The 16,128-nt window shown below is 47.2% G+C and overlaps 1 protein-coding gene across 17 annotated transcripts in view; it reads right to left on the reverse strand.

Moving 5' to 3' along the window:
- LOC147030477 (transcription factor 12-like) overlaps nt 1-16,128 on the reverse strand; it is a 336,231-nt gene that overhangs the window by 117,044 nt on the left and 203,059 nt on the right. For 16 of the 17 annotated variants that reach the window (XM_085874584.1, XM_085874582.1, XM_085874581.1 and 13 more), the window contains 3 exons: nt 12,701-12,812; nt 8,845-8,990; nt 8,028-8,169 (listed from right to left, as the gene is read on the reverse strand). In XM_085874584.1, the coding sequence (XP_085730710.1) occupies nt 8,028-8,169; nt 8,845-8,990; nt 12,701-12,812 (400 nt within the window). The remainder of the gene's footprint in view (nt 1-8,027; nt 8,170-8,844; nt 8,991-12,700; nt 12,813-16,128) is intronic. The other variant, XM_085874583.1, reaches the window with a different exon arrangement.

A 16,128-nucleotide genomic window follows, 5' to 3' on the forward strand; every position in this document is an offset into this window, starting at 1 on the left:
CGTGCCAATCGGCCACCCGCGTAGGATCGGGTTGTTCGCCAAACTCGACCTACCTAAGCACCCACGCGGATGGTAAACCGGGCGATCGTACCTCGCCGCAGGTCGACTCCGGACACGAACCGCTTAAGCAGTCCGTTCCGTGCTTCAGTGATAACCGAGCGGTGTTATCATCGGCCTGGACGGTTCCGATTAATTACCGGGCGTATTAAGCCCACTACGAACGATTTACGTGAAGCAGGATGGAAGGTCAATAAAGAAAAGACGAAGCAAAACGGGAAAACAGTTCACACAAAGCACGTTTATTTTGTGGGGTTTTGTGGCACATGACGTTTGGAGTGGGGTGGGAACGGGGCCCCCTTTTTGCACTATCTCAGCGTGGGGGAAAGAGGGAATTGTTGATGCCCTGGGGGAGGAGAATGGCTGGCTGGCTTGGGTCCCGCGACGAGCGATCCCACACCGCGGCCTCATCGCCGACCACCGTCCTTCTCGCCTCGGACCCGAGCTCCTTTGCCTCTTCCCGCAACTCTTCTCAGCCGACTCCAGAACCCAACTCGAAGACACACCGATCACTTCGCCACCCGACTCCTCTCACTTCGCCACCCGACTCGACTCACTCTGCCACACCGATGACTCGACTCTCTATGCCCTGATTCGCCTTGCGCTCGCCGTTTTATAGGCCGGCAGGAGAAGCTAATATGCAAATATCCGGATCACGATGACCTCGGTGGCGGAGCCACGCTCGCCGATTGGTCGGTGGAAAGGGGGCGTGAATCTCCCCTGATCCTAGAATTTGCATATATCGATTTCACACAGATGCGCCTGGAGGCGGGGCCAAGCTGCTCCACGCTTGCTAATTGGACAGAACAAAAGTGGGCATGTAGCGTTTTTGATTCAAATTTTCCCTCGGAAAGGCCGCTATTTGCGCTCGCGGCTTGGTGCGCTTGGCACCAATCGCCGAACGGGCCCGAGACAGACAAACAATGGGTTTGGGCTAACTACACATGTACTTACAGAGATATCTCACCTACAGGACCTGAATGTTGGTTTGCGAATTTCCTCAACCACAACACTACCCCCTCCCCTTTTCACAGACTCGTCCCGAGTCGTCAAATTTTCGTGTGCCATCATGTGTAGTTCTCCCCTAATACGTTTTACCTACGGATCCCTGAGTGCGATATTCATGGTATTCGTGTCCCCAAAATCAATAATCTGAGGGCTGAGTAACTAACTAAACAAACCCTCTCACACGGACGACTTAAATAAAATGGCCGGCGCGAGACATACATGCCGGGGGCGCACTCATATTTACAGTGCATCCTAACCTTAACCTTATAATTTACATTACACCATGGCCCAGGATCAATGGACTCTGCAAAGAGAAAAGCAGTTCGCAGAGAGCCAGGCTGCTCGCATGCAGTCTCTGGCTCATGAACCAATGCAGGTGGCAGGGAATGTGGCCGGCTGCTCACACACAATCCTCGGCCTCCCCCTTTTAAATGGGCGCAGCAAACAATGGCGCATGGGCTGCGCAAATGCAGTCTCCTTGTGTGGCTGCCTACAGGGCAGTCCCTGCAGTACGCGCGACGAACTGATGCAGCAAACAACGTTGCACGGGCCGCCAATGTCGTCTCGTAATGCGGCTGCCTACAGGGCAGTCCCTGCAGCTTGCAAACTGTTGCGACGATCCTGGCGCACATGGCAATGAACAAGGGGGGGGGGCAAAGCAAAATTGACGGGGGCAAAAATTAGATGAGGGCAGTGGGCATGGCATGGTAAAGGCAGCAGGCAAACACAGCCTGCAGAACAAGGCCGTTGCAAGCAAACACAGCCGGCAGACGAACTGGCCGGCACAGGCCTTGAAGCACAGCAGCTGCAGACGATCCGGGCGGTACAGGCCTCGCAGCAAAACAACAGCTGCCGATGAACTTGGCCGGCCTTTGACTTGCAGTGCATTTTGATGGAGGGAGTGCGGCGGTGCTGGCCACTCGGAAGGCGGGCTCAGACCTGCCTACTCTCTCCCTCCCACCTATCACCTTTGCCTGTCACTGTCTATACCCACTGCCTTAATTTGTAAAACCCAATTTCGCCCCAACTTATTTTTTTGTTGTTTTTATTTTCACTTCCCCACTATAAATTGTCCCCTAACCCCCTTTACTGTCCTTGTTCGGCTAACCTATCTCGTCACCGAGCCTACTCCCAACCCCTACGTTCCCTTCCTGGAGGGGAATGAGGGAGAGCTAGCGTCATGTGCCGAGGCCCAACGAAGCCTCAGGATGGCCTCCCCAGACTTCAGCGATCTATAACACAAAGTGGGTCCAGCAGCCCACAACGAGGGCGAAGGGATGGATGGTGCGGAGGGGTACACTTCCTAATCTACCTTAACCATTAACCTTTAAACTACCCGGGGGCTTTCAACAAGCGCCTCTCGCTTAAACTATTGGTTCTAAAAACCCAGATTCCCATCGTCTGTGTTGGTGTCCTCACAATTTCGGGCCTCGCCCCCCAATTTTCTTCCTGTGCCCTCACACGGTCTCATGGCTGGGACATGTGGCTCCCTTGGCAGGCACGACCCTCTGCCGATTCTCCAGCTATGGCACCCCTGGGCACTACACTGCCTCCATTTCTACCAGCTCCCTAAACACCGGGGAGTGCCCTCCCTGGCGACTCCCCTGAAATGCTCACGTGGCAGGCTGGCTTCCCGGGCCCCTTTCCGAGGGTGACCCGTGCCCACAACACTGCCCACGTGGCTAACTGCGCCCCGGGCCCCCACATCATGTGGGCGCACCCGTGCCCACTACGCTATCCCGGCCCCCCATGGGCCCTTGGCCTACCACGGCCGACAAGCCCGGTGCCCTGGGTACCCACTCAGCGATACTCACCTTTCGCAGCCACGCTCCCAGCCCGTCAACAGGGCTCCTGCACCCCTCCAAATGGGTATCGAGCCTACACTCCCACCAACAGCAAAACGACTTCCATTTTGTCAATTTAACTAACCCCCTAACTCACTCTACACTGACCCCGGGGTCCCTTGGGCAGGAGTCACTCCTCCCCCCAATCACTCAGCGCACCATGCATTCCACATTCGCTCCATTCACACAGACCCGCTGGCCTCACTCACTCAACATGTCTCCACCTCACTACTCTTCAACACACACACCGCTGAACTCTGCCATCCTTCTGCCTACATCCCCTAACTAACTCGTGCTCCCACGTCGTCCCTTACCATACAGCACGTTCCTTTTAACACTACGTAGCTAAGCTACGTCCCCTCGACACACTCACCGTCTGTCACTGTCCCCATATCCTTATTTGCAGGGGGGATTTCATCCCTCCCTACCAGGCTCGTGAACTCGTTGCAAGGCTCCACGAGCCTTGTGCCTCTGCGGGAGCGGCTGTTCCAGCACCGACTCCTCTGGCAAGACATATCCATGAGGGCGTAAGGTCGCCCTTGTAAGGTCTCAGGCGGTTCGTGTGGACGATCCGGGGAAGGGCCCGTGGTCCCATTTTAATTTTTAGGACCACGTCACTGATTTGCGCCAGGACGACCCCCGGACCCTGCCAAGGTGAAGTGAGCTTCGGGCATCTGCCCTTCCTCCGCCGGGGGTTAAAGAACCTAATCTTCGCCCCCGGTGGGTATTGCCTCACCTGACTCCAGTGGTCGTACCTGCGCTTCATCTTTATGCCCGTCTGTTGGATCTGGTGTCATGCGAAGGCATGGACCTTCTCCATGCCTTCCTCCAACCGAGGGGAATAGCCCTCCCCCGGGGGCCTATCAATCCGCTCAGGCGTCGGACCGCACAATAAATCGACGGGCTTCTCAGCTCCCGTCCATACATCAACAGCGCCAGACTACACGTGGTAGACCCATTCTGGGACGCGCGATAGGCCATCAGGAGGTACGGGAGATGTTCGTCCCAGTCCTCCTGGTTAGTGGCGGTGAAGAGGGCCAACTGTTGGACCAGGGTCCTGTTGAACCTCTCCATCATGCCATCAGACTGTGGTCTCAGGGGCGTTGTCCATGTCTTTCGAATTTCCAGGAGTCTGCACACCTCCTTTAGTAATTCGCTCTCAAAATTTCGTCCCTGGTCTGTGTGCAGCTCCTGCGGAATCCCATACCGGCATGTAAATCCTTCTATGAAGGCCTTTGCCACGACCCCTGCTTCCTGGTTGGGGAGGGCAAAGGCCTCCGGCCATTTGGTGAAATATTCCATAATTACGAGGATGTACCTATTACCCTGGCGAGTGGGGGGCAGTGGTCCCAAAATGTCCATGGCACTCGCTTAAGGGGGGCCCCAACCTGATGTAGTTGGAGTGGGGCCCCCATCCTCTGTGGTGGTCCCTTTTTCGCAGTACAGGCGTCGCATGCTCGACACCAGTTCTGTACATCGCGCCCCATGTTAACCCAATAGAACCGCCAGCGGACCCGACATTTTGTTTTGGTCCTACCCAAATGGCCGCCGGCACGGGTACCGTGCACCTGTTTCAAAATTTGGGTCTTAAACCCATCAGGGACTATCACCAGCCAATAACTTTGTTCAGAAGGAATCTCCACCCACTTTCGATACAAGATGTTGTCCCTCATTTCTAGGGTCCTCCACTGAGCCCAATATGCCTTTGTTCGTGCTCCGAATGGGGCGATCTCCTCCCCACTGGGCCTCCTGTTTTCATGCACGGGGATTTCATCCTGGACCATGGATTCTACACATTCTAAATCCATATCTACCCCCGGCTCCCGCTCGCCTTGAAACGCCATTTTATTTCTCGTAAGGGGTTTAATTTGGCCTGCTCGTAATTTGGAGGGAATCGGGGGTCGCTCCTCTCACCCCTGAACCAATTCCCCGTGAATTTAGCTTGGAGGCGGGAGGGATTCGAATCCCACTCCTGGACACCAGTGTTGCGAATTCACGCCCGCCGGCGTGCGGACGGCCGCGTCACTTGAATCGCGACCGCGTCGCCCACCGGATGGACAATTCAGTCGTGACCCTCCGGGAACTATCGCCCGGAGCCAGTCACGGGTGGGCCTTTCGACCTCACCATAATCGTGCCAATTGGCCACCCGCGTAGGATAGGGTTGTTCGCCAAACTCGACCAACATAATGACCCACGCGGATGGTAAACCGGGCGATCGTACCTCGCCGCAGGCCGACTCCGGACACGAACCGCATAAGCGGTCCGTTCCGTGCTGCTACAGTGATAACCGAGCGGTGTTATCGTCGGCCTCGACGGTTCCGATTAATTACCGGGCGTATTAAGCCCACTACGAATCCTTTACGTGAAGCAGGATGGAGGGTCAATAAAGAAAAGACGAAGCGAAACGGGGAAAACAGTTCACACAAAGCACATTTATTTCCCGGCACACGGAAAGCACATATATACAGCCAACAGTCAAAATGCACATATAGCAACCAAAACAAAAGCAACAACGACGCAGGGTTACTACCGACTACGCGCACACACGGCAACATTTATACAGTTCTACTTTACAGACGGCGCCAACACACATTTACTCAAAAGCAAAGGAAAGAAGCCACCCCCATAGACAAGGGGGCAGACAGGCCTGAAGGCCAATTGTGCGCGTGACCTGGAGGAGCGGCCAGGCCCGCGAGACCGGGAGGGTCCTGCCCGCGTCCTCGTGACGCGTTGGCGGACGAGCCGCAGATGTGGCCGCGTGGCTGTGCCCCGACTCCATGCTCCTTGGCGGGTTTCGTTGGCACGACGTTTGGAGTGGGGTGGGAACGGGACCCCCTTTTTGCACTATCTCAGCGCGGGGGAAAGAGGGAATTGTTGATGCCCTGGGGAAGGAGAATGGCTGGCTGGCTTGGGTCCCGCGACGAGCGATCCCACACCGCGGCCTCGTCGCCGACCACCATCCTTCTCGCCTCGGACCCGAGCTCCTTTGCCTCTTCCCGCAACTCTTCTCAGCCGACTCCAGAACCCAACTCGAAGACACACCGATCACTTTGCCACCCGACTCCACTCACTTCGCCACCCGACTCGACTCACTCTGCCACACCGATGACTTGACTCTCTCTGCCCTGATTCACCTTGCGCTCGCCATTTTATAGGCTGGCAGGAGAAGCTAATTTGCAAATATCCGGATCAGGATGACCTTGGGGGCGGAGCCACGCTCACCCATTGGTCGGAGGAAAGGGGGCGTGAATCTCCCGATCCTAGAATTTGCATATATCGATTTCACACAGACGCGCCTGGAGGCGGGGCCAAGCCGCTCCGCGCTTGCTAATTGGACGGAGCAAAAGTGGGCATGTAGCGTTCCTGATCCGAATTTTTCCTCGGAAAGGCCGCTATTTGCGCTCACAGCTCGGTGCGTTCGGCACCAATCGCCGAACGGGCCCGAGACAGCCCGACACTCAGTGTTCACAGGTGGTGTGGGAATGGCCGTAGAAGGAGAGAGGTGAAGGTGGTGGAGGGTTTTCAGTGGTGGTTTGATGGTTGTGGTGCCGTTTGGGAATGGCGGTGATGCGATGATGTGGGATTGAGTTGTGAAGGTAAAGGTCGTGGCTGTTGGCGTTGCTGTTGTTGTCTGAGGGTTGGAGCGTGGTTACAGTTGGTGACGATGGCTGGCGTGGTGGTTGTTGTGTGATGGCGGTTGACACGTGGTTGGTTCGAAATAAAGATAGAACAGAAAAACGGCTATCTCAAAGCGTTGCAGCCCGGACGAATCACATAAATTCCCTCTATACAATGGGTTTGGGGCTAACCACACATGTACTTAGAGATATCTCACCTACGGGCCCTTCATGGTGTAATGCGAATTTCCACAGCCGTAACAATATACATATATCATGATATATATATCATGATATATATCATGATATATATATATCATGATATATATATATATATATATATATATATATATATATATATATCATGATATATATCATGATATATATATCATGATATATATCATGATATATATATCATGATATATATATCATGATATTTGAAAAATGTATTGGGCCAGATATGTTCTCGTGGATCAGGCATTACGTGGTGGAGGTATGCGCTCCACCGAGTGCCCTTCTCATTATTTTTAAGACGTCGTGTTCTTTCTCCCAGTTTCCTACTTTGGCCAATGTTTCAGCCAATATTTTACATTTTGTCGCAATACTTCCAGATTTTATTGTTGTTCCTTCTGTTTTAAAATAACATAATTGCTTACTTATATTAGGTTACATGTATTAGAGCGTAAAAGCAGCAAATTACATTTTCTTTATGCAACCGTGTGAAAATGTGCGGAACAGAATGCTGCGACTTGCATTGGTTTCTATTACATCTACACAGCTGATCACATGGGGCGGTGGAATGAAACCGGGAAACGCAGTGGTGTTCTGGTGAGTGTGAGTATGTATGTATATATATATATATATATATATATATATATATATATATATATATATATATATATATATATATATATATATATATATATATATATATATATATATATATATATATATATATATATATATATATATATATATATATACATATATAATTGTAAGAATGAGAAAATGGAAAAAACGACATGAGTGTGTATGTGTCAGGGGTATGTAGCAAATAAAGATTGAGATAGACCTTCATATTGCAGAGGAGCAAATACCATTGAGGACGAAAATGGTGGGAAGGAAAATGAAAGAGCATATAAAAACAAAATGGTGTTTAGCAAAGGGTAGAAAAAGTACATAAAGTGAAAGGGGGTTTCAAACGACTGCCTTATTTGCAAATGTCATATGTAGATGGCTCCTAACCTATCTTGTCTTGCTACATCGGGAGAGTCAAAAAGTTTGTACCTCTTCAAAAAGTGTCAGAGCCAAAAATATCACTTCTATTACAATGGCATCAGGAAAACGACCCACCAAGGGGAACAATGTGTGACAATGGAAAGTACATTTATAAACACGAAAATCTATGCAGGACCATTCTTTCTTCAATGTGGGAAACATTTTATCTCTCCCTCATAGTTTGTTGTTCAACAAAATTTAAATTCTAGCATCTTGATTTACCAAGGATGCCTTCTGATGCGTTTCCTGGGGGTGTTCGAGTGTTGGAAAGGTAGGCTGGAGGGGCAGCGCTGCCTCGTGCAAATCCAGAACCCGGCTGCATCCCGAGGCATGGCTCAGCAGGCGATGGTGAAGGATAGCCCTGCTAGAAGGCAGAGGATAAGCCATAGCTCTAAGTAACATCCCATTAGGTAAGCTGAGAGCCTACACCAAAGAGTGAAGAATCGGGTTAACCTGTTTGGCATTCCCATCCGAGCACACAGCTCATGATGCTATATCTGAAGTACATTTCACATTTCGTCCATTGTATAACAGTATCCTTGTCCTGCAAAGTTATCCATTAGCCTTAGATCACAGTTATAAAAGATGTTCGACGTCAAAAATGTTTTTAAAATATATTTCAACCAAAGCAAGTTCATTATGGAGATGGGAGTGGGGTAAGAATTACAAACACACGTGGTTACAAAATGAGCTGTCTTTCAACACAGCATGGCTCGATTTGCAATGCAGGCATTAAACTGTTGTGATGCAGTAAAAAGAAACAAAAGAAATGTTATGCAATGTCTTCATTCAAACACATACACCCACATATTGCTGGTGCTATTTCAACAGAAAGTCTTTAAGGTCACAGAATTGTTAAAAGAGCAACAATTTTCTCCGTAATATTGCATGCCTTCCACCAATACACAATGTCGTCTGGTGTCCAATATTAAGGGAAATTGAAGACGAACAAAGTTTGTAACGTATATAAAGTTACTAGGCCAAAAGTTTTGAAGTTTGCTATAATCCAGGAAAAGGCGTCTGGTGCAGGGAATAGTACCAGACGTTCGTGTGAGGCCATAGTCCCATAGGCTCCGGCTTGAGTCATGTGACTGGTGGCTGCAGTTCCCAGCATGCCATTTCCGTAGCCCGTTTGGCTGATGCCATTGGCCGAGCTCCAGAGGTCGGGAGAAGTGTGCGAGCCGTCTGCAGAAACCAGACAGCGGCTTTAATTGCCGGAGAAGGGGAGAGGTGCGGGTGAAGTGGGACTGAGGGAGGCCTGGCAGGGGCCTGGAAGGGAAATGAAGGATACGAGCGAGTGCAGAGCGGACACCACGCCTAGACACAGCTGACCAAACAAAAACAGCAGACTTAACCAACCGAGAGAGAGGGTTTGTGTGTGCACACAAAGTCAAGCCATTTCCTTCTAACCGGAGGTAACAAGTGGGGAAAAGTTATTATTTTTTCTTCACTAAGGGAAAATTCGTAAAACAATTGGCCTTTCCTGAAATCCCCCAAAAGGTTTTACCTTATATAAAATTCAAAATTTTTACTTAAAAAAAAAAAATACATGTCATGAACATTGTTTGAATTTGTATTGCATGGATCCAAGGCAGGTTTGAACCTGTAGCCACGGCGTGGGGGGCGGAGGAATGGAACAACAGGAGGTGGGAGAAGTTTTTTTGTTTGTTGTAAAGGGCAGTCGCAAGCTATAAATATTAATTAGCAATGATAATCAGACACGTAGTCATCGAAGGAAAGAAGAAAACAAAAGAGGAGGATACACCTGAATAGGAATACTCATGAGAAACTCCTGGTACCGCTTCCTCGAAAAGGCAAAGGCGAAAGGTGTTCGCAAAGTTCTACAAACCGGATACTTCAAATTATCTGACAAACAAATGCTCTTTCTCTATTTTCTAATAATATGTAATTCGACACGATTCGAAAGAAAGTATACAAATTGATTATTTACTTATATATGCGCTTCCGAGCTAATACATTGTTCTGGCATGTCTTGGATTATTGTGGGCGTTTCATTTTTAGACTTTTTAAACAGGCCGTGCAAAATTACATCTCACTTACCTTAAGTTTTTTTTACTGACAATTGGCCAAGCAATAAAATAGGATAGAAGTTCCAAAATACGGTCAAAGCATAATTAAACGTCAAAACGATATTTGTTTTAAAAAAAAATCCCCTAATTTATCTGGATGGTGATGTGCATACAAAAGGCATCTCAAATTCTTAAAAAAAAACAAAAAAAAACCCAAATTCTTGTGGTTACTTTCAATTGTTGCTCTGATAGAGGAACAGGATTCTCTCAGTGTGCCACATTTTTGGTTGGGGATTCAAACGAGTTTGTGAAAGCATGCAGTTTTGTCATTGCAGTCAAGGGGCTTGCTTTCTCAACATGGAAAGCTAATCCAACTGAGGGTAACTTTCATTCATTCCGTAACGTGTGTGTGTGTGTGTGTGTGTGTGTGTGTGTGTGTGTGTGTGTGTGTGTGTGTGTGTGTGTGTGTGTGTGTGTGTGTGTGTGTGTGTGTGTGTGTGTGTGTGTGTCCATTCTGAGGCATTCCAGAAAACATCATCTTACAAATCTCACGGCCAAACTCTCCAACTAGTCTCCTTCCTCCAAGCCATGGTGGAACCTTGTCAAGTCTGTCTCTGGTGTATGCTCCCCCTCCATCACATCCCTCACCTCAAAGCGCAGTACTGCAGACTCTACCCAAGATGAGGCAAAATGTCGAAAGTCTTCCAATTACAAGTCATGGAATCCATGATTGCTTCTCATGTCAAGTCTTTCCTGTTTTCAAAAAGTCTCTTTTGACCATCAATTTGGTCAGTTTAGATTCCATTCTGGTCACAACTGTGGACATGCTTGCTTTTTTTTTTTCTTCTTCTTCTTCTTCTTCTTCTTCTTCTTCTTCTTCTTCTTCTTCTTCTTCTTCTTCTTCTTCTTCTTCTTCTTCTTCTTCTTCCTCTTTTCTTCTTCTTCTTCTTCTTCTTCTTCTTCTTCTTCTTCTTCTTCTTCTCTCTCTCTCTCTCTCTCTCTCTCTCTCTCTCTCTCTCTCTCTCTCTCTCTCTCTCTCTCTCTCTCTCTCTCTCTCTCTCTCTCTCTCTCTCTCTCTCTCTCTCTCTCTCTCTCTCTCTCTCTCTCTGCAAGAGTCGAAGGCCCTCGATCTCGATCAAGAGGTAAGGCCAAACTCGCTGGACATATCTCGGGCATTCAACACAGTTTGGCATCCTGCTTTGCTTGCCAAGCTCGTCACCTGTAGCATAGGCAGTCTGCATTCCTCGATTTCTGTCTTACTTCACTCATGCAGTCAATGTGTTGCCATCAATGGAACCATCTCCTCCCCTTTCCCATTGGAGGCTGGAGTTCCCCAAGGCAGTATTTTTGGCCCAGTATTGGTCCTCATCTGTATTAATGATCTTTCCAATTCTCTAGAAAACACACTCTTCCTTTTTGCGGATGACTCCACATCATGTCATACAGTAGCCTTCCTATCCCTCGCTCAGTAGACAGCAGTTGTCTCTCTCCCTGTTAATATGGAAATGATTAGACTCTGGTCTGACAAATGGAACATATCGTTCAATCCCCAAAAATCTCAGGCTCACTCTTTTGCACCAGACTGAAAGTGAAACGAACCCACCTATCTATTTCCTTGGTCATCCACTGGAAGAATTTCAGTCTCTTCAACTTATAAGCCTCATCATCAGCCATGATCTTTCTTGGGCTGAACACAAAGCAAAGCTGGTCTCCAAATGCAGTCACAAACTGAGTATCCTCCATCAATCCAAGTCTTTTCTTGGACAATCAGATACTCCCAGTCTACAAGGCCTTTGTCCATAACTCTATAGAGTACTGTTCTCTGTTATGAGCTGGCACCCCAGCATCACATCTGTCCCTCCCAGATTCTGTGGAATCTAAAGTTCTCAATTGGAACCACCCGTGATGAGGCGGAAGAAAAGGATCTGTTGCTCTCACATCAGAGGTAGGTCTGTGGTCTCTCTGTTTTCTACTATCTATTCTCCAATAATGCTCCCTCGGCTCTCTCAGTTCTCTGACCCTATGGACTCTAGGATACACGTTATCTTCCAGTAACCACATCCTGGCTAAACTTCCAAATGAAGGCTTGCTGCACACCTCAACTCTTTTATACTTCATTTCTCTAATCTATGGACCCACCTTCCAGAGGTGGTTCTGTCTCACTCTTCCCTCCAGAACTTCAAACAAGAAGTGTACCACCAGCTCTTGTCATCCCCAATTCTGACCCATCATCGTTATTAACCCCATTGACCTTTCCGAAGCCAACCCTCTTACTTGCTAATTTCAATATTTCCTCTCCCCCTCCCTCTCCTCCTATCCTGTTCGTTCATTCATTTTACAATGAACCCACTGCCAGTTCCTGCAAATAAAATTCTAAAAATATAAAAAAGCAGACTTTATTTGACCTTGTCTTGATCCACCAAGATCACAGTGAACGAAGATTTGCACGGATTCCAACAAGACTTACCAGTATGCAGCAAGGCACACTTGTTCGATAGTTTGCATTCTAGGATTCAACGCATCAAAGGTATTATTTATATCTTGGAGTTTGAGATAATGCAATGGACACGAGTAAAACAAAACAAAACAACAAAACAACAACAACAACAACAACAACAACAACAACCCTATTCCCTGTACTAAATAAAACCTACCAACTTATTCACAATCAGGTACCGTTAGCAACAAAGCCTCCACTGCATTTCATGGTTAAGATTCTCAGGCTCGGACCATTGCAAGCTATTCAAAAATATGCACCCATTTAAAGCAAAATAAGCGATCAACCTATGTAAGGTGATCACTTTGAGATAACCCAAGCTACGCCCTCATGATTGCGGACCTTTCAAAACAAGCGCTGCCACATACCTTGCATGTAATAGGGGGTCGGGAACATGCCGGCAGCAGCCGGCTTGGCCTGGAAGCCCGGAGAACCACGACTGCAGTCAGAGCCAACGGTTGTTGAAGTACCATACACCTGCTACATTCGGAAGGAAGAGATAGATAGATATATATGAAAGAGAAAGATGGGAAGCAATGAAAGAGGGATTTAAAATGGGGAGTAATCAAAATGGAATGATTCACAAGTTGCATATACAAAAGACCACAGCCCAGAAGGTTCATTGAATAGCAAAAATATATATTGAGACAAGAAAATTCTCCCAGTTCATTTTGCTTTGTATAAAGTTGATGAAAAGATAAGAAACAGCATATTCATAGTATGCTGATTGATGCTGGCAGGGTACAGCTCAATTGTCTCAAATTCACCCCTGCTTCAGGAAAATGGAAAACACATCCTTAAAATGCCTTCAAGATTGTTGTGCAATTCATACCGATAAGTAGGTCTTAAATATATATATTTTTTAAAACAAGAAGAGACTTTTCAAGTTTTGAGAAGTAAAGGCACATTACAAGAGCATTAACATATTTGAATATGTTGGAACTGAACTGCAGGAAAATATGCACAAAGTCTTGCTTTTTCACATCCACATGGTGAAGTAGAATAAACCTCGAAAGGCCAAGCTTTGGATTCTAACAGAAGACTTAGAGAATCTGCTGAAGTCATCGAGGCTCATTAGTCGGGCAGGAAAAAGCTTGCCACCTTGACTCTACATCATTAAAGAAAAAGAAATCGGACAAGGAACAGTGATGGCCAGGCTGGGAGAAGGTTCGGGTGGGAGGTGTAACATTTCCCAGGCATTCATTTCCAATCCACAAGAGTGCACGCCGACTTAAATCATTGCAGACGCTGAAACTATACGGGAACCATATAGCTTGATCTCAAAAGCTATGCCCTGTGGCCTAAGGGCTCCAGGTGCCTCTTCACTCGCACAAGCCCCGCAAATGCAGACATGCCAAATCGGCACATGCATGCAATGGCTGAAAGCAAAATCTCCAACAGAACCTGCAAACCAGGCTGGAGAACCTGCTGGAGCAGCAACAAAAGGCCCTTTCGTGACGAGCTGGGCCTGCAGCAACTTAGTCCCGAGACGGCGGCTGCGGTGCATAGAAGGCGATTCGCGCCAAAAAGCGGCTAACGACAGCCAGATGCTGCGACCCATAGCATGGCTACTAACCCCCCCCCGCTACACCACCGACCCTCACAAACCCCACAGCCAGACCCTACCCTCACACTACCAATCAGCATATGGCTACCCACCAAGTGACTCAATTCCAGAAAACTCTTGGACCATTGGAGAAGTAAATCAATTTCTCATCAAATACAATGGGATCGTGAAAGAAGTGGAACCATGGCATTTCTATACCTATCCCATGCCGCTGCTGTGGTTATATTTTGGTATGTTAAATGTTGAGGCGTTAAAAAAAAAGGAAAAAAAAGAAAAAGAACAAATGGCAGAACTTCCCTGTCTGAGCAAGACCTTCCCTAAAGCCATGATATTCTCTCTGTTACCAATTCCAAGAAAAACCCCAATTGCCGCCTTTGCCGAAGCGATTAGGATGAGCAAAGGAACACACCCGCACGCGAATTTTCCCAGTTCCTCCCTCTCCTTAGTGCTCCCAGCCCCACCACCCTTGCAACCCTATCCCTTCAACACTTCTCCAACGAAAGAAATGAGCAGAGAACAACTTCACGCCAAGTCCATGAATATACATTGTATCGTGAAACCGTATGCTCGACGCCAGAAAAAACCATCGTCTGGAGACCAGATTGCAGAGGACAGCATGCTGGATGTTCATTTACCCTGTCTGAAGCAGCTATGGATAGCCAGCTTGTTCACTGTGACAAAGCACCAAATAACTTTCCTCCACAGCAGACTGCACATTTCACAACCATTTCAAATTTGGCAGGCAACAACCTCTCATCAAGCTGCTGCCATGGAACCAGAAAGAACAGCACCAACGAACTGGAACTTGGATTTAAAAATATATTCAAAAAGAGCATATGAATTAAAAAATCTATTTTGCTTTCTGCCATTTCATCATGGTCAGATGGCCATGCACACACGAACCAGGGTGCCAGTTTTCAAAGACAATATGATGTGAAACATGTTGATAAAATACACTGTGAGTCCACCCATTTGCTGATAAAAAAGTAGACAAGTGTTCAATTTATGCAGAACTGAATTTTACAAATGTGGCTAAAATAAAAAAATAAAAAAATAAAAAAATAAAAAATCAAGCGCTCTGAATATAGTGTTCTAAAGTAGATGCTAACTGGAGAGCTCACGGAATTGATGTCTGCACAGGGTCTTGTGAACCCTGTGCAGTCTTGAGAAACAAGGACATGGGAAGGGTTTAAAAAAAAAAAATCTTGTTTAAAATCTGAAGACCATCTCTATTTCCGAAGAGTTGTGATTTTTGTTGAATCTCAATATTCCCCAATGTTGAGAGAGCAAGCGGAAAATTTGATTGGTCGTGACGATGTAAAATGGAATAATATTTTGTCCAAGTACTCCGAAGTGGAAGGTTTGTAAAAGTGCTAAAAAGGGGATTTGTGTTCCTCAGCGTTCAAGTAAATAATTCAATTGAAATAATAAATATAAAAATTGTAGAAAAAAAAACAGACCCGGAAGTTTACTGCTGTTGATGCAGCATTTTTTACACCACCTTATTGAACAAGTCACATTCGGGTTCGGTATCCGTGTCCGTTTTCGTGCCCGTTTGTGTCCTCAACGATGTCCTTAAAAACAGTAAGTTTCCTGTTGGGAATGATTTTCAATTTTGTTTGACTGCCAGGCAGGCAGAGAGACGAAAAAAAAAACCTTACTCCTCTGTGTGCATGCTCGGGACAAGATTCCGTAAAATTTGCCAAATTCAGAGCCAAAGTCCTGCAAACCGGCAGGTTTTTGTTCCGATTCGTGTTCTCCAGTGTTCAAAATACAAAATTCAATTGAAATTAAGCTGTTCCACAATCACAAACTGACAGCTGTCGGCAGACAGACAGACAGACAGACAGACAGACAAAGTGAACCAATTGGTTCACCCAGGTTTTTCGCTTCATACACGGGGGGTAGAAATCGAGGCAAGGGGAATGAATCATGCTGCAACACTGAAGAAATTATGTGCACAAACAGCCACAAGATCTTGGTCTCTGGCTAGTTAGTTATCCCATTTGGAAATATCACCCAGGCCAAACAATTCATTTGGGTTGAAGTTTATCTTTCATTTCCTCTCTGAATTCCTCCTTCCTTGTGAGTGGTTAATGCATTAAAAAAAAATCTTTTTTTGTATATTTGTCGAGGCTCGTATGAGAGCTAGCACACAGAATGTACAACAAGGGGGAGCAGGAGACAAGGGGAGGGGGGTGGGGGAGGTGGGAGAGAGAGAAGGAAAAA

Source organism: Eptatretus burgeri, chromosome 3, assembly GCF_056783735.1.
Source record: "Eptatretus burgeri isolate ZD-2024b chromosome 3, Ebu_testis_v1, whole genome shotgun sequence".
In the NCBI taxonomy this organism is placed as follows: Eukaryota; Metazoa; Chordata; class Myxini; order Myxiniformes; family Myxinidae; genus Eptatretus; species Eptatretus burgeri.